Here is an 18879-nt window from a genome sequence, read left to right as displayed (position 1 = left end):
TGGGCCCAGTTGCCCCGTGCGGCGCAGGCCTCCGTCTCCTCGTGCGGTCGCCGCGTCGCTTCTTTCCCGGCTGCCTGAGGAGAAGCGGCCTCCGCGCCCCGCCTCGGCCCCGCCCCTCCCCGCCCCTCGCCCCGCCCCTCCGGATTTCCTGTTTCCCCCTCAGTAGCGGCATTGGCAGCGGAGGCTGCGGCGGTGGCGGCCGTTAGTCCCGGCGGTGCGGCCCCGGCCTAGCACGCGCCCCGGCGGCCGCCGCCTCCTCGTCCGCACTCCGGCCCCGGCGCCTCCGGGTGGCCTCTCGGGTCCGGCCCCATGGTGCACTTCCTGCACCCGGGGCTGCGGCCCCGCACCATCGTCACCCCGAACGCCTTGGAGGACCCTCCGGGCTGCTACGTGGTCCAGGTGGGGAAGCGGCCACCGCGCCCGGGGGCGGGGGGGGGCGGGGCAGGGAGTTCGAGTGGGGGAGAGCCGCGCGGCGGTGGCGGGGTTCAGCGGAGCCGAGCGCGGCTGGGGTCACCCGGAAAGGTGACGTCGTGAAGCGCTTTGCGCCGTGTCTGCACGCCGCAGGCGTCTAATTAATGCTCACTCATTCTTCTTGGAGGGGGGAGGGCAAGGCAATTTTGGGGAACCTTGGTCAAGGTCTGGAAGCAATTAGTAAGCGCCTACTGTGTCCGGCGCCGTGGCCTCCCGGAGCCCCCGCTCTAACGGAGGACAAGCCGGCAAGGGCTGCCCCGGCGGGAGACACGGAGGCTGGCCGGAGGCGTTTGGGGGGCCGCGCCAGGGCCCGGTGATGTGTGTGCGTGTCTCTTACTGCGGTGGATGACTGGGGCTCGCGAGCCTCCTTTCCTGCCCAGCCCAGCGTCAGTCGCCCGCAGGTTTCGGGCCGGGCGTCCGACCCTCGCCGGCGGCCCCCAGGCTGCAAAGCTGCGGGGCTTTTTCGCGGACTGCGTTTCCCTTCCGTAACTTGCCCTTCCCTCGGGGGTGTCGGGGGCGGGGGCGCCCAGTGCGCGTTTGGAATGGCCGAGAGGGGTCCGCTTGTCCGCCAGGGCCACGGAGACTCCCAGCCTGGTTTGCGGACAATTATTTTGCAACTTGCGTTTCTTTTCTCGGCTTAAGTGCCACCTGACGGCGCCCCGTCCGGCCTCCGTTTTCGAGGGGAGCCGGGGGAGGAGCCGCCTTAGCGTCGGTTGGGAGCTGAGGAGGAAGCTGGCCGCGCTCCTCGGAGATGGAGCCCATCGGGTTAGCGCAGGCTCCACAGACCCATCCGCCCGCGGCGCGGGGCCGCCTCCGGGAGTCCGGGAGTCCGGGGCCGCCAGGGAGGGCGCCTCCCTGAGCCAGTGCCCGAGCGTGGCCGGAGCCCTGGGCTGGGAGAGCTTTGCAATTCTAGGAGCCTTTTTCTTGCCAAACACTTCGTTTAACCTTTATATCTTTGAGATCCTGCATCCATTTTAATACAATTGAGCAAATTCTAGCCATAGATTGCTGCTGGCCTAGATTGCGGGGCTTTGTGCTAGGAGAGAGAATCGAGATTAGCGCTTTAAACTGTAGCCGGCCTAGTAAAGGGACCTGCCGAAACAGACCCATTAGAGTACCCGCTGCAGGGCCGGCGAAGTTCTGTGGGAGGCCCGAGGGTGTGGGGAAAGGTCATTACCCTCAGTGCCAGATCCCGGAAGGTTTCTTGCAAGTGGCTGCGGGCCGCGGGAGTGGCTGGGATATTAAAAGACCTAGGTAGTGGACCCACCTCAAAGCAGTCAAGGGACATCGTGAGCCCACTGATGGAGAAGACAAGGACCCTAGTAGAGGGGAGGACCAGGAAAGTAGTGGCCCGGAGCCTGTGAGATTCAAGGGTCCAGTGGGAAGGGGACGTCGGATAGTTTTGAATTCTTCAGAGGTCAGGGATAAATAAGGAGGGGGGGGGAGTCATTGAACATGGTTATTTGTAATCGCCAATTTGAGAGTAGCTTTTGTTTAAAAAAAAACAAAAAACAACAACATTGCTTGTGTGGATATTTTCCAAATATATGTGTGTGTATATATAGGTTATATATATACATATATGCATCCCTTTCTCTATATGTTGTGCTCCACTAGTGGAATGGAAGCTCCTTTGAGGGCAGGCTGCTTTTATGGCAGCAAGCCAGGTTTCTGTGGGTGGAAGTGTCAGGCAGTGAGTTTTTTTCAAGAAAGTTTTATGAAAAAAAGTAGAGAAACAGAATGACAACTAGCCTAAAAGTTAAGGGAAGTATATATTGCCAAATTAGGGAGGTCTGGGTATTCTAGGGGATGGGAAAGAGTGAGTGGGGGGAGAGGTAGAGCCAGCTTGAATGAAACAGGATAGAAGGTGGAGGATGGGCATGAGCATGGCAGCAGGAGGGTCAGGTCTGCTGCAAGAAGGAAGGGGCAAAGAGAATGGACTTTAGAGGCAGATATTTCCTTTGGATGAAGAAGAGGTTTCTCTGTCATAATACGGGGTTTGAGGAAGAGGAAGAAAAAGGTGGAGAATGAGATAAAGAATCCAAGTTTTAGACTAAAAGCAAAAATTTATAGTGGATGAAATTGGCCAGCCATAATCTGGAGAACATAACTTGCAGAACATTGATGCTGACCTAGATTGTGTTGTAAGAGGTAAATAGAAGATTTCAGTTGCTGTGTCTTGGATGAAATTGCAGTTGATGTATATAACCCACTTTTTGATTATGAAGTGTTGGATAAGTATACATTGAACTCTTTGCCCCATCCAATTTTTCCTTGTATTATGTCGATTTGCATACATGCTGTATCTTCAAGACAGCACAGTAGCCTACATTTAGTAGGTGCTTTATAAATGTTAATTGGATTTTAATATCATTTCCCCAAATGTCAAGTCACTTAATTAACTGGTTAATATTAACATTTAGTCATTTTAGGTTTCTTTATTTTGATAAAATATCTTTGCTTGGGCTTCGTTTGGTAGGAGGAAGCATCTCCCTACTCCTTGGTTGACATCTGCCTGATTGTCCTGGCTTCTGACCTGGAGAGGTTCTGTTCTGAAAGACCAGATGGGACCCTGTGCCTGCACGAGCTGGGGAGTTTCCCCCAGGAAGTAGCTGATCGCCTACTGCATATGATGACCGTTCATGGTAAAGCACTTTATCTGGTATCTATGGGCATTTGGAATGTCTCTGATAAAGGGTGAGGATCCATGGCCAGAAATCCTCATGAATTGCTCATCTCTTTGAAATATGTTTTGTGGTGGCATGTGGAGAAATGAATCTGAATTTTAAAGGCCTGATGCCCTCTTAAGTTTTCATATGGGGAAGTTGAGGGCCAGAAAGGGGAAGTCCTTTGTCCAAAGTTTCTCATGCAAAACTTTTGGGGTTGGGCAGGTCTTCTGCTCTTCTGCACTTCAGTTTCCTCATCTGTAAAATGGAGAGAGAAATCCTTGCCTACAATTGCCGTGATCTTGTGATGAAGAGAGCCAGAGAGAAGACAGTGGGAATTGAGTGTGGACCACAGTGTAGTATTTTTACTTTTTGTTGTTTGTTTGCTTGCATTTTATTTTCTTTCTCATTTTTGTTTCCCTTTTGATCTGATTTTTTTTTTGTTCAGCAAGATAATTGTGTAATATGTATACATATATTGGATTTGATGTATATTTTTAACAGGTTTAACATTGGATCACTTGCCATCTAGGGAAGGGGACGGGGAATTTGGAACACAAGGTTTTGCAAGGATCATTGTTGAAAAGTTATCCATGCATATGTTTTGAAAATAAAAAGCTTTAATTAAAAAAAAATCCCTTGCCTAGCTGATCTCACAAGAGCAACTGTGAAGGTAAATTTGACAGAATAAATGTAAACTGGTGGAAATGTAAGGGGTGATGATTATTCTCCCTAGGCTCTCAGAGGTTTTTAGCTTTCTGAGCTTGAGAAAGCTTAAAGGTTTTTGCTGCTTTTGAAAATTTTCTGAATTACTCTGGAGTAGCAGGGAAGCTGTCCAGAAACCTCTTAGACAGACATGATCTTAGGCTTGGCGCTAGGGGAATGACTTCTAGTCCCCTTCCTCACCCTCTTTTTTGAAGACAAGGAAACCAAGTTCCAGGTCACTGCAGGCATTTCCCAAGGAACTAGCAAAATTGCCCTTTGGCATTAAAATTGATTCTTTATTTTGAACCATGCCAACTACTGCCCAGTGAGTGTTTAATCTGAATTCTCTACTCTTCCTTCTCATGAGTGTTTAATTTAAATTAATGTCTTGGAGGAGGCGTGATTTTTCATTTTTGTCTTGATGTCCCCACCACTCAACTTAGTGCCTTGCACATATTTGTTGCTTAATTAATGTTGAATTAAATTGGGCTTAGGCAGAGAAAAAAGGCAGAATTGAGGCATTTAGAGTTGGGGCAGACCTTAGAAAAAGGAGGGAAAACATTGCTTTTACCCTGGACCCCACAATTCCATTCCTGGGTTTATAGTCTTAAGACAAACCTATTTATGAAAAGAAATTGCAGGTGAGCTGTATCCAATGACTGGAAATTAGAAATTGTGATTTTATGAATGTAGTGGAATATCAGCACTACAAAGTAGATAGCTGGTGGAAGACTGTGGCCCTTGATCAGAAAGACTTGTGTACAAGTCCTGTCTTTGACCCATATTGCATAACTAGAGGTGCTCCTGGACAGCTTTCTTTTTTCCGAACATATTTCCACATTTATCTTGCTGTACAAGAAAAATCAGATCAGGGGAAAAATGAGAGAAAAGCAAGCAAGCAATTAAAAAAAAAAGGTGACCATATTCAGTCCCCACAGTTCCCTCTCTGGAGGCAGGTGACTCTCTCCATCACAAGTCTATTGGAATTGGCCTGAATCACCTCATTGTTGAAAAGCCACATCCATCAGAATTGATCATCATTTGATCGTGTTGTCGCTGTGTATAACGATCTCCTGTTCCACTCACTTCACTCAGCATCAGTTCATGTTAGCCGGACAGCTTTCCGGGACTGAGATCGATGGAGGGAGCTCCTCACACCAAGATATTACGAGACTGAGCCTCCAAAATACTCATTAATATGGGATTGTGTTGCTGTTGTGACATAGGAGTTCCCAATCTGAACCAAGGGCACATGTTCATATACATTTAATAAGGGCAAAGTGCAGTTCTGGATGGTGTGGGGGATTTTGTTTTGTTTTTACATTTCGGTCACTTTAGGCTGTTGGGGGGGTGGGGACAATGATTCAGCTGCCAAATACTTTTGCAGCAATTTTTTATGGGACTGAGCTTAATATGCATAGAATCAAATTACAAGTAAACAAACATGACTTTATTTTCATTTTTTGCCAAAAATTAAATATTAAATATGGGAACTGGAAAAAAAATTTTAAGTTCCAGAATTTTTTTCTGAATTCATTAGCTTTATCATAATTCCAGATCCCCATAATAGCTGATATTTGTATGTCCTGGAGGTTTGCAAAGCACTTTTGACTTGGACATCTCATCTGATCCCAACAACTACTCTGGGAGATGTGATCACTTTGTAGTTGAGGAAACTGACCCACTAAGAGGCTCTGGAGTCAGTTAGCAAGTGCCCTGACCAGGGTTCAAACTTGGGGCTTCCAGGCTCCCAGCCCAGCACTGCCCTCTGCACCACCCACACTTTGACTAATCAAACTAGAAACATGTTATCAGCAAGAACTTTTTAAACTTTCTTGGAAGAAATATTTCCACTACATCTTTCCCAAGCACCTCATCCTTGTTCCTCATTAAGCAGAAAACTTTAAATCACTAATTGTGGATTTCTTTTAGAAGGCAACTATTGTTATAAAGCAGAAAAAACCAGAAATGGCTTGAGACACTTTAAAAACTGGCCCATTCTTTCTATTGTAGTACTTTCTTAAATAGTTCTTGGCTGTCATTGTTACTTTGACAATTAAATAACATTGAGCATCTATCATCATGTTTTAGAGTCAACAAGCATTAAGTACTTCTTATGTGCCAGGGATCATACTGGGAAAACAAATAGAAGCAGAAAGATAATCCCTACCTTGAGGGGTTTACCCCCCCCCCCCCCCCCCCCCCGGCAGGAAGACAGGGTAAGAAAAAGCTGTGTAAGAGAGATGGGGAAGAGATTTAGACAAAGTCCAGAGCCTGAAGAGGAACCAGACAATCAGGAAGGGGCTGAAGGGGAGGTTGAGAAGGCAGAGAGGCAAGAGCGGAGCACAGAACAACCTGAAGTCATTCGCCACAGGCTTTTCTAGTGCTTGTTTGTTAGTGCAGTTTATCTACAACAAACTTTTAGTTTAGTTTAGTGTTGTTTTTTTTTTTTTTTTTTTTTTTTTTTTTATAGCTTTTTATTTACAAGTTATATGCATGGGTAATTTTTCAGCATTGACAATTGCCAAACCTTTTGTTCCAATTTTTCCCCTCCTTCCCCCCACTCCTCTCCAGATGGCAGGTAGACCAATATGTGTTAAATATGTACAACAAACTTTTAAGGCCATTTGTTCTACCTTCACTGAAGTCTACTCAGCATAAAAAGCTGGCCTACTCAACCCACAAGTTACCACTGGGCACCTCTGGGGGCTTTGGCAAACACAGGTTCCCTCCATTAGTTTGGAGGTAAAATTTCCATTTGTTTTTGCCTCGATGCATCCTGTCCTATTGCCAGACTATGACATTATTGTTGTCAAACAAACTTGGGATTGACAGACCCTCCCCATGGGTGGGTGCTCTGCACTGTTCCTGACAAATGGAGCTCCCTTGAGATGCAGCTGTTGCCTGTCTCTTCAAGCACATTTAGTTCTTAAGCACCAGTAATACGAAGAGGTTCCAGTCTATTATCTCTCATAATATTTCCTCTTTCTTGTTTCCCTCTTTTTGGATAATTTCTTTAACGTCGTAAGTTGTCTGTGGACTCAGATGCATTTGTGCCGTGTTTGGGAGAGCCCCATTCATAGGACTCTGAGCCTTGGCCCAGCACTGGGATTTTAAAAAAGAAAATGAAAAAATACCTGCCCTTGGAGAGCTGATTCTCCTGGAAGGGCACAGCACATGCACACATAAATTGCTCAATTCAACAAATATTTATTAATAGGTTTCTCTTTCCAGATATGGATATGGATACAACATCCACTCTTAAAAAAACCTTGTTTTCCATATTTTTCTCCTTCCCTCCTCCCCTTCCCCTAGACAGCAAACAATTCAATATAGGTTAAACATGGGCAATTCTTCCAAATGTATTTCCACATTTTTCATGGTGCACAAGAAAAATCTGATCAAAAAGGGAGAAAATCCTAAAACAATAAAGTTAATTGAACTTTACTTGAACTTTGAAAATACTGTATTGTGATCCACATTCAGTCTCTATAATCCCCACTTCTTGTGTGGCTCTCCATCACAAGTTGATTGGAACTGGCCAGGCATTTATATCCAAAGTATCGGGTTCATATTCAGTCCTGTCCCACTCCCGTGACCCCCTTTGGAGGTTTCTTGGCAGATACAGAAAGGGTTGGCCATTTCCTTCTCCAGCTTATTTTACATGAAGAAGCGGAGGTAACCAGGGTGAAGTGACTTGCCCAAGGACACACAGCTAGTGTCCGATTTGAACTCAGGAGGAGTTCCCAACTCGGCCCAAGGCTGCGAACTACGGCCCCATCTAGCTGCCCCAAACAAAGTCATTGGGAGAGAAGGCCATTAATAATGGGGGTGAGGAAATCAGTAAGGGTCTCCGGTGGGGGAGGGAGGATAGCCATGGCTGCTCACTTCATCAGCAAGCAGGCCTTTCTCACCTTGTAGCCTGGGGGAGGTATTTAAGCCTGGTGGTTGTCATAACCTTGTATTAATGGGTAAATAAAGAAGTACAGCATGTTGGGTATGAAGTAATGCAAAACAGGCAAGGAAAAACCAAAAGAATGATGTAGATAATTTTTACAACTCTGAAAAGTTCTAAGTAACAAAAAGACTTAGATCAGAAACATTGGGTGCTCTTTCCCCATCCTACTCACACATTTGCTTTCTTCTGACAGAAAACCATGAAAATAGAAAGTTGCTTGTAATAGATGTCACTTATGTTTTGCTTGACCTTTTTTAGGGTGGGTATGGGGTGAAGAGATCAATTGGCTGTCTTAAGGGTTCATGTTAAAATAACATTTATTTTAAAAAGTACAATGAGTTCTCTGTCTATATTGATGCTTCGGTGATAGTTTGTCAAAGATAGCAGAAAGGATTCCTGCTTTTATGTGCAATCTGGGTCAGAAAATGTACTTTAAAATGTTTATGCTTTTCTTTCTAAACCTTTGAGGTCAGTACCAAATACTGGGCAGGATCCTGTACCTTCATTACCTATATTTGCCACTTAGACGTAAATACTTAGCCAAGATCAACATCAGTCTTTTGTAATTTTTTCCCTTCTCCAGTCTTATTGTTTGTGTTTGGGATTTTTCTCTCTCAAAAGTGCTAGATGGAGCATAATTAATTTTTTTAAATTATGAACTAGAAAACTCATCAGAAAAACCAAGTATTTGCATATATGAGGAAATCCAGGAAAAAAGACTTTCTGAAACTATTGATTTATTACATAAGCTTAGGTTTTTTTTTTTTTTTAATTTATGATAATTTTAATCTGGTATTAATGTTGACTTGCTTAACTTTCTCCTATTCTCTTTTGTGTTTGTCTTTTTTTTGGGGGGGGGAGGAATTAATGACTTGTCTGGAATCACACGACTAGTAAATGTCTGAGGCTGGATTTGAATCCAGGTCCTCCTGACTCTAGGGCCAGTGCTCTATCTACTGTGCCGTGCAGCTGTCCCTTTTTTGCTGTATTTTAAAAATTTCATTGCATTGCATTGCTTTTGCATCACTAGCTACTGCTCCCTCCACCCACCTATAAAAGACCTTCCTTGTAACAATTATTTGGGAGCACAACAAACTTGTGTTGTCTTGGTTCTGTCTGGAACCTTTTCCCCAAAGAGAGGCAGAAAAACTTGATTCATTATCACTTTTCTGAAACTCCCCTTGCTTGTTGCCTTGCTTATGGTTCATCCCACAGAGTTGTCCTGGTTCTGCTCACTTTGCTCAGCTGAGTGCACTGTAAGTAAGGCCTTCTCTGGTTTTCGGAAACTGTCCTCCTTTGTTTCTTTCTGATCCTCTTCTATTATAGTCACATAATACAGTGTGTTTCCGGTTCTTTGTTACAACCCGGGTCCTTTCCTTCTGTGTTTGATCTGTTTGGGATATAGAGTTAGTAAGAGTCTTGTTCCCTCAACAGTGCAAGAGCACAATTGCTATTAAAGTGAAAGTAATTCAAGTACATTTTGCTTTGAATAGGGTTTTGGGTAGTTTTTAAGATATTGGTGATTAGTTGGGGGACAACCCATGGGCTTCATCAGACCAGGCCCCCTCCCCTGTACGTGCATGCACATGTGCAACAGCTGCCTCGGCCTCATGCTACATTCCCTTGTAGCATGCTTTTCTGTCTTGAAAGCTTCTGAGGTGATCTATAGAAGCAGGGAGCAGTGCAGAGAGGTGGACGTCCCCAACCTGGGGCAGAGTCCTAGTTATGGCCCTCACCCACGGTCATAATGACCATGACACATCTGGCCTTTATGGACCAACCCTTCATCAAAACCTGCTGGGGCACTGTGGGGGAGGGGAGGTTTCCCATCAGCCTTTATGGGGCATGTGCTTTATTATTGCCATCTGATTTGAACTGGGGCCTTCTGATTCCAAATCCAGTATTCCTTCCTTTAGACTGAAATTTTGTTGTCTCTCTCCTAAAACAACTTTAGTATCTGATTGACCTTTATATATATATATATATATATATATATATATATATATTTTTTTTTTTTTTTTGCTGAGGCAATTGGGATTAAGTGACTTGTCCAGAGTTAAGTGTCTGAGGTCTGATTTGAACTCAGGTCTTCCTGACTTCAGGCTAGTGCTCTATCCACAGCGCTCCCTAGCTGTGTGTTCATTTTTAAAAATAGTATTTTATCTTTGTTTTATTGGGTGAAAGAAAGAAAAAGCAAAGTTCTTTGTTAAGTGCTGGCAGGATGAGGTCCTTGCAGGGATTTATGAAGGAGATCCCATGTGGGAGAGTGGGGGACAATGAGGTCTGAAGAAAAGTTCATTGCAGAGCTCAAAGGTGGGGGGCCGGGGGGGGGGGGTGGAAGCCCATTAGGGCCTTTCTGGGACATAAAGTGCTTTAGTCACTATTATCACTGATAAATGATTGAGGTCTCCCTGGAAGTCTGTTGCTATTTAACTTACCAGGCTTGGGTTCCTATTCCTTTGCAGGCAAGCTGAATGATCGAACCGTGGGCATTTTTCAAGGCAATCAAATGCAGCTGAAGCAAGTATGCATCCGGAAGGCCAAGATTTCCGCAGCAGCTTTCCAGAAAGCCTTCTGCCATCACCGGATTATTGAACTGGACGCTGCCGGTGTGAGCGCAGACCTCACCATCCCGGATATCCTAACTGGCCTTGGCAGCAGTCCGTGGACCCAGAAACACCTTCAGTGCCTCGTGCTGAACTCAGGAACGCTGCCCGTGGAGGAGGCCGGGGGCCCCCGCTTCAGCCAGCTGGCGGGGCTGCGGGTTTTAAGTGTTTCCAATATTCCTTTTCAGAACAGGGACCTGGCGGACGTTGCTCTGCTGCCGAGATTAGAGAGTCTGGACATTTCTAACACCTCGGTCTCTGACCTTTCTGCACTCCTCGCCTGCAAGCACCGCCTCAAATCTCTCACCATGCACTATCTGAAGTGCTTGACCATGACCACGGCTCAGATCCTGGACGTCATCAGAGAACTGCAGGCCCTGGTTCACCTTGACATTTCGGATGACCAGCAGTTCACCTCAGACCTGGCCTTTCATTTGCTGCAGCAGAAAGACATCCTGCCCAATATCATGTCGCTAGATATCTCGGGGGGCAAACACATCACCGACGAAGCTGTCGAAGCTTTTGTCCGGCAGCGGCCAGCGATGCAGTTTGTGGGACTGCTGGCCACGGACGCCGGCTACTCTGACTTCTTTACCTCAGAGCCCGGCTTCATGGTGTGTTCTGGGGGGACCTGCATAGGTGACGGGGGAAGGGGGAGGGGCAGGCTCAGCACCTGTCAGGGCTAAATCTAGCTCGTGAGGCTTTCAGAGTACATTGACTGAGGAAGGCCAGGAAGCATTGGGGGTTGGTGCAATGCTACAGTGGAAAGAGCTAGATTCAAATCCCATCTCTGTCATTTACTACCTTCCTGGGATTCAGTGTCTTCATCTGTAAGTGGGGAGGACTAGGCCAGATGGTCTCCTACAGCTATGATCCCATGAAAGAATCCTTCCCGCAAAGAGCTTCCTTTCTCGTCTACTTGGAGGCCTGGGAAGATAGATTGCCCTGGGGGCTCTGAAATCTCTTGGTGCTGCTGTCACCAAAGAGGGGAGTGTGGGTTAATCAGTTCTGTTTTGGCCAAACATTTTGTGTCATGTTTTCTCTTTTAGTTCTTATGTTTCCCACTTCAGTCAGAGAGCAGCCAGTTAGGGAGCACCTTCTCTGGGCCAGGTCCTGTGTCCGTTCTAGAGCTACAAAGAAGGGCAAAATTTGGCCTTGCTCTCTAGGAGCTCTAGAACTTGCTTGCTAATTTTGCTAATTTTTTTTTTTGCTAATGCTTGAAGCTTTGAAAAGCACTTGTCAAATATTATCTCATTTTGTCCTCACAACTGCCCTGAGAAGAGATAGTAGGTTCTTGTCATCCCTGTCTCAGGTGAGAAACTGAGGCAGACCAGTCAGGTGATTTGTTCAAGATCACAGGCAAATAGCTGAGATTGGATTTGAATTTAGGTCTTCCTGACAAATCCAGCATTCCATCCCCTGTACCACCTCATTGCTAATTAAGTCGATGGCATTTTAATCATAGTATGTCATGTTTTTCCATTAAATGTCCTTGGATACTTCCTTGTGGAATCACCCTGGAGGGGATTGGCTTCTCCAGGGCTATCTGGGCCGAGTCCAAGCTTGAACAGCCTTGGGCTGTGCATCTGTTTTTACCAGAAGCAGTCCTTCTGAGCCATGGCCTCATGAGTTAATTATCTCGATCCTGACAACTAAGAATGAAGCCATGAACCTTTACTCATGGAGAGAATGCCCGCATGAAATCATGTAGCTATTCAAAATATGTGAATGGTATCCATTGGAACGTTTTGTTCCTATCACAGACTGGGGGGGGGCGGGGGGGGTGTGTATTCAATGAGAAGTATCAAGAAATTCAGGTCCATAGTTATTCCGAAAGGGCTCTTTGGTAGCGGGTTCCTTTTCTTTCTTAAACTGTCCTTGTGTCATTATCTCATATTTGCCATAGGCTGTTGAATAGTATTCAGGTGAAATGTTCTTAAAGCCTTTTAAAACAGGGTTGAAATTTTTAATGTATCAGTATTTTTAAGTGGTTTCGTTCTCATATTCTTCTATTTCTTTTCATTGCTAACATGTGAGTCTGGGACACCTCTCTGAAGTCACCTTGTAGTTAAATTTGCAATTTTCAAAGTCTGTTTTGAAAGCTGAGGAGAAAAACTCTCTGGACTTTTTGTTTTGAAGGTTGCAGGCGGAGCGAATGTCAGTCAGATTTCTGAAGCTCTGAGGAGATACAGTGAGAGAGTATGCTTTATGAAGGAAGCCCTCATCCGCCTCTTCACCCAGACATTTTACATGCAAATAACCAAGCCAGCTGTTTTAAAGGTAACACTGCAGCTTAGCTGAAAGAGTCATCCATGGACTGCTGAGTAACATGGATGAGTAAACCTGGAGTAGGCGGGGGTTTGGTTCACTGGATGTACTTGTGTACGCGTTACATAGCTGTTGGGGTGGAGAAAAACAACCTGCTTTTTGGAGGCTTCCATTCTCTGGTGATCATCATCATCATCATCATAGTACATGCTCCTTATGTGTGTGCAGGATGTAAAGGTGGCCATATGATAGGTTGGATGAGATGCCTGCCTTAGGGGCCTTCCTCTTCACTGCGGAGAGGTGGAAGTCATGGAGGGAGGGAGGGAAGGCAGGACTGCACAGCTGCTGACCACTTGGGCCATCTGGGGCGTAGGGAGAGTCCTGGCTTAGACTTCAGAAACTCTGGGCTTAGTTTGACTTTGCCTTAAATTACTTCATTTCCAATTCTCGGTTTCTGAAAAATGAGATCTGTGAAGGGTCAATTGCACAACCTGTTTGTGACCTTGTTTCTGGGACAGTCCTGGGAGATAGTGCTTTGTATAAACTGGAAAACCCTTAAGTCAGAACTGGTGATTCTAAGCTCTGGGCCCTGGCCATTGGGGTAGCCTGATACCACTTGTTGCAAAAGCAATTCTTCAGGCAAGCAGGATATGGCTCTTAACTTGTAGCTGCTTTTTCATCAGAAGTCTCTGTTGAAGAAATCCCCATTTAGTTTGTAGAGTATTGAGATCAGAATGGGGGAACAGAAGCTTAGCAGGAGGGAAAAGTGAAAGGGAAGAAGAAAAGGATGGGTATGGGGTCCTGTAAACGGTTATATTCGATGATAGAGGAAATAAGATGAAGATGTTTAATGTAAAAATGTAAAAACTGGGCTTGATTGTTACTTAGGGTCCTTCCTCAGGCTAAGGGGGTTTTAAACCATTTGATATTCTCATTGCCTCCTAGAGCTTTGTTAGGGGCTCCTTATAGATGTTTGGATGGTTGATGGATTTGCCATAAATTCAGTATCCTTCATATTTTTTCAATAGTTACATCTATTAATGCCCCATGTTTTTATTCAGATACTTCATGATTACGGAAGACCTTCAATTGGGGTTTTCTAGGCTATAAAGATGAATAAGGGAAGATTCTGGACTTTAAGGAACTTACCACCTCGTTGTTATTAAATTGAACTATAAAAAATGGAAAGTAGGAAGGGATGTATACAACTCTTGGTCAGAATATCTTCTCAAATAGTTAAAATGAGAACTTTGGATTGGATTAGATCAGTGACCTCTCCCTCTCCCCTTATCTCAGTTCAGAAGGTATTAAGAGCCTTTCTGATGCACTCCCGCCTGGATGAGAGATAGTTATCTGAGCTGTTAGCTCTAGAGCTGGAGCTCTAGAACTCCTGAATGCAGGTTAGGGACACTTTTCTAGATACTGTCATCAGCAAAGCAGTTTGTAAAAAGATAACCAAAAATGTACTTTTTATTCTGAACTAAAAACCAAATAAATTGACCATTTCCATACATAAAACATAACAGCAAAAGAGGACTGTGCACAGAACTGTGACTCTTTTAGGGTTCTGCTATATAGGTTTCACAGCGTACACCAAACGGTCTTTCTCAAGGATATCCTTAATTATTTATCTGGAAAGATCATGAGAACTAAAACCTATATTAGAAAAAGAGAGGAAAAAAACGAAATTAAGGTTACACTTCAAATAAAGTATTAGAATAAGAAACAGGAAGATTTTTTTTTTTTTTTTTTTTTTGCTGAGGCAATTGGGGTTAAGTGACTTGTCCAGGGTCATACAGCTAGAAAGTATTACTTATTTGAGTTCAGATTTGAACTCGGGTCCTCCTAACTTCAGGGCTAGTGCTCTATCTACTGCGCCACCTAGCTGTCTTGGAAGAAATTCTTTAAAAGAGACTGAAGTTGAAAAATGGAAAATAAAAGAATACAACCAGTTTGTTTTCTTTTAAAAAAAAAAAAAAGATCACCTGATCTGGACTATCTAAACAGGTACATTCAGTCAAGCCTCCTCAAAATAAGGAATTATTTTATGATGACTATTTACAGAAAATGACTCATTCTTCTGTCTTGAAGGTAGGGAGAACCTGGGCCGTGGACTGACTCATTCACAGTCCTAAGTTTAAATTTTATCATTATTGTGAGGAAAGGTGCCATAGAAAATCCCCTAATCTCTTGCTCTCAGAGTTTGTAAATCCTTAGTGAGTGTAAGCAGATGTGGAAAGCTGCTTCAGGAGAAGAAAATCTTATTTATCTGGGTTGGTAAACCTGTTAGTGTGGGTATGCCCCAAAAGGTGTCCTCCCATCAGTTTTCCAAGCGTGGGAGGCCTTCCTCCTGCTTAGGCTCCTGCTGGGATGGCTCCTCTCTGCCACTGGCTCTGTGAGACCAGCCTTTGTGATGACTTGTCCTTGGACTCTGCCTGCTGGCTCCTGATGGTTGGCATTCTTCAGGGGATGCTGGGCACGTGGGCCTGTCCTGTAATCCTTGCTTCCAGGAAGGCTGAGGTTGATACCTCCCATGAGCCTAGCAGTGTACTGAGCTGATGGATGTCTGCGATGACTGGAGCCAATAGGGTAAGCTTCTGGCAGCAGGGACCACCAGACCTCCGACAGGGGCTCAGGAGGGGCAGGTGAGCCCAAGGATAGAGAAAGGAGCAGACTGGGACTCCGTGATGCTCAGCAGAGACACCATAGCCCTTTGCAGCTGTTGCATTTCCAGAAAGAAAAAGGGAATTCTTAAAAGAGGTTGAGGAATTTCTGTGGATTTGCTGTATAGATCACGGGACCTTGTTAAATAAATGGGTCTTTGTTTTAAAAGTCATTAAGATCATAATAAGATATGTAAGCCAGAAATTCTGTGTGATTATATAAATACTAGGCAAGAAAACCCTTTAATAAGATGTTGATTATGAAAACAAAAGAAGAAAAAGTATAGGATTTCCTCACGATAAAAAATAACTAGCTTATGCTAAGAAGCAACATAATATGCAGTGGAGAAACATTAGAAATTTAAAGAAGTAAATTTGAGCAATTAAAAAAAAATTATTATTATAGGGAGCTTCCTGTGAGCAAATCACTTCCTCAGGACAGGCCAGCCTTGCAGCTGGTTTTCTTGAATCACCTGGAGTTCCACTGGGTCATGGGACCTGTAGCCAGGGTCATACTGCTAGCACACAGCTGCTGGCATGTTCCAGGGGCTCCATCCTGTCGCTTTTTACAACCAAGCATTCCTTTAATTAAAAAAAAGGTTTGAAATGACCATTTTCCCACCTCATAGTTGGCATTATATTTGGAATCCTTTCTAACGTAATAAAGTATTTAAAGAATTAGCTTTGGAAATGGAGAGGCCAGAGCACTCAGGTAATGGGATATAACAAAGAATAGACGATAAATGAGAGTTCAGTCCAGTCAGAGATGCCAGGTAAACCACAAAGTCGTTTATATTACTATTACTATCTATTATATTATTATTATCTAATATATTACTATTACTATCAGTAAAGAAAACAAAAAAAGAAACCTCATAAAAATGATGAACTATTTGAGAGATTACTTAACACATTCCAGGTTAAGGACAATTTTCAAACCGCCGTATCTGAAGGAAATAATAAATGTCTCCACTTATTTAGTGTTTTAGATTTTACAAACCATTTTATGTACATTCTCATTTGATCCCCTAAAGGTATCAGACACGCTGCCCACAGTGCTTTAAAATGTAAATGAATGGGGGCAGCTAGGTGACACAGTGGAGAGAGCACCAGTCCTGAAGTCAGGAGGATCTGAGTTCAAATCTGGTCTCAAACACTTGACATTTCCTAGCTGTGTGACCCTGGGCGAGTAACTTAATCCCTTTTATCTCTCCTCCTCCCCCCCCCCAAAAAAAAAAAAGAACAAAAAATACAGTATAGATCATTTTAATTTTAATATGTGGTTTTCTAAGTCGCTAGATAGCCACATGCATAGTTCATTGGTTTAGTGGCCCTGCTTCTATTTTGAATTTGATGCTGCTGTCCTAAACGATCCCTATGCGGTGCTAGTATGTTCTCCCTTGTTTGTTACAGATGAGGAAAGGAATACCCCTTGTGGGTATGTATGTCCCTATACATAGGGGACTGAATGGGATGGGATGGGATGAAATAGAAGTGGGAAGAATATCCAGTGTTTAGAGAGAACTATATAAATAATTTGTGTGCGTGTGTATTTTTAATTTTCTTTTTAAATGAGCAGGAATAACAAGATAATGTTGGGGACAAAACCTGGTCTTAAAGTCTCAGACTTAAACTGTTACTAGGTGATTTTTGTCATTAATGCTAGTTGACATCTGGGAAAAAATAGAAGTAGATCTTTGTCACAGAAGAGAGATTTGACTTTCAGCTAAATCCATCTAAGAAAGGTGCTCTTATTAAGTTGTCAGGAAACAAAAGTGGGGGAAAGGATTAATTGCATTAAAAATGTACCTAGGAAAATTGGTCAGCAGTTGGGTGGGAAATTGATGTGAGCCCCTATCGTGCTAAATACTTCAGTGGATTAAAGTTGGATGTTAATTGTAGACTTTTTAAAATCACTTTTAAAAATAAGAAAATATAAGTTGTAGAGGTGATAGGGCTTTTTCTTAAATAGAAAAGGGGTGTAAATAGGCATAATTGATTTAATTAATGTGCAGTAAAAATAATGAAAAGAAAGGTAAAAGTTTGGGAAAAGTTAGAAATGTAGCATCTATGAAAAATTGTGAGACATTTACAAATGTAATTGCCACTTAACATAAATGGTCAAAGGTTGTGACTAGATGATTTTCAAGAGACATTAATTTGATAATTACTTGGAAACCATTTTGTTCACCCAATAATCAATAGTATAAATTAAAACAATTCTGAGGTGCCACCTCTAACTGGCAAAAGTAATTAAGGAGACTCATTTCCTCAAGGGTTGGGAAGAAACGGGTATCTTCATTGATTGGTGGTGGAGTTGCAGATTAGTAGAATCCTTTTGGAAAGCTCTCCAAGGTTGAGATGTTAGTTAGGGTCATAAAAAAATGAGGGAAGAGCAGAGCCAGAACAAAGGATCTGGACTTTGGCCATATGGACACGACTCATTTGTGCATAAGGCCCTTCGAATTAATGTCTCATTTGATCCTCATGGAATCCTTGTAAGATAAATATTGTGGGTGATACTGCTCCCCTTTGTCAGATAAGGAAACTGAAGCTCAGGGATTAAGTGACTTGCTCATGGTCGCACAGCCAGAAGAGGCAGAGCAAGAGAATGGGAGAGATGAATAACTGACCATGATTGCCCTTCTGTGCCTCAGAGACCATTTGTACAAGAGCTGATAGTTGTGAATTGACTTTCAGATGGTATTGATGTTTTCTCATATGTTTATGATCATTTTTCAAATGTAGATCAGAAACAGCATTAATGAGCTGCGGCAGGGCCTCTAAACACACTGGAAAATCAGTCAGCTTTAACTGTCCCCTTCCCCCATCTAGACTGTTACCCTTTCTGCCATGTTTGAAGAAGCATAAGAGATGAGCCATGGAGGGAAAGGACCCCCTCATTTTTTTTTAAATTAAAGCTTTTTATTTACAAAGCATATACATGGGTAATTTTTCCAACATTGACCCTTCCCCATCTGACAGGTAGTCCAAGACATGTTAATATGTTGAAATACATGTTAGATCCAATATGTGTATACATATTGGTTGCACAAGAAAAATCAGATTAAGAAGGAAGAAAAAGAAAGACTGAGAAAAAACACAAAATGCAAGCAATTAACAACAGAGAAAGTGAGAATGCTATGTTGTGTTCCACGGTCTGTTCCCATAAGGACTCCCTCATTTTACAGAGGAAGGAACTAGGTTTAGAGAAGGCCCCAGGTCCTGACTCGGGGTGCAGCATTCTTCCCATTACCCCCGATGTCTCTCCTGATGTAGAACATTAGCGCTGGAAGAGACCTTTGAACTGAGAATGTCAGAGCTGGGAAGCACCTTTGGAGGTCATCTTGGCCAACCCCTCACCTGCCAAAGGGGAAACTGAAGATCGGGTAGGGGGCAGCTTGCCTGCTAGTGCCACCAATTTAGCCGTGGAGCCATGATACAAAGTCAGGTTTTCAGGTTCCTGATCTGGGGTTAAAGTACTTTCACGAACCAAAAAAAAAAAAAAACAAACAAACAAACCCTCAAATACTGTTCATTTA

The 18879-nt window shown here is 43.7% G+C and overlaps 1 protein-coding gene across 1 annotated transcript in view; it reads left to right on the top strand.

The window, feature by feature from the left end:
* The first annotated feature begins 309 nt into the window (after positions 1-309).
* Positions 310-18879, top strand: part of ZYG11A (zyg-11 family member A, cell cycle regulator) — a 32372-nt gene continuing 13802 nt past the window's right edge. Inside the window, exons 1-4 of the mRNA XM_031969102.1 lie at positions 310-399; positions 2951-3116; positions 10266-11020; positions 12546-12686. Of these exons, the coding sequence (XP_031824962.1) occupies positions 310-399; positions 2951-3116; positions 10266-11020; positions 12546-12686 (1152 nt within the window). The remainder of the gene's footprint in view (positions 400-2950; positions 3117-10265; positions 11021-12545; positions 12687-18879) is intronic.

The sequence above is a fragment of the Sarcophilus harrisii genome, chromosome 4 (assembly GCF_902635505.1).
Source record: "Sarcophilus harrisii chromosome 4, mSarHar1.11, whole genome shotgun sequence".
NCBI classification, from domain to species: domain Eukaryota; kingdom Metazoa; phylum Chordata; class Mammalia; order Dasyuromorphia; family Dasyuridae; genus Sarcophilus; species Sarcophilus harrisii.
Note: the sequence above shows the minus strand (reverse complement) of the source record. Positions and strands in the feature narration are given on the sequence as shown.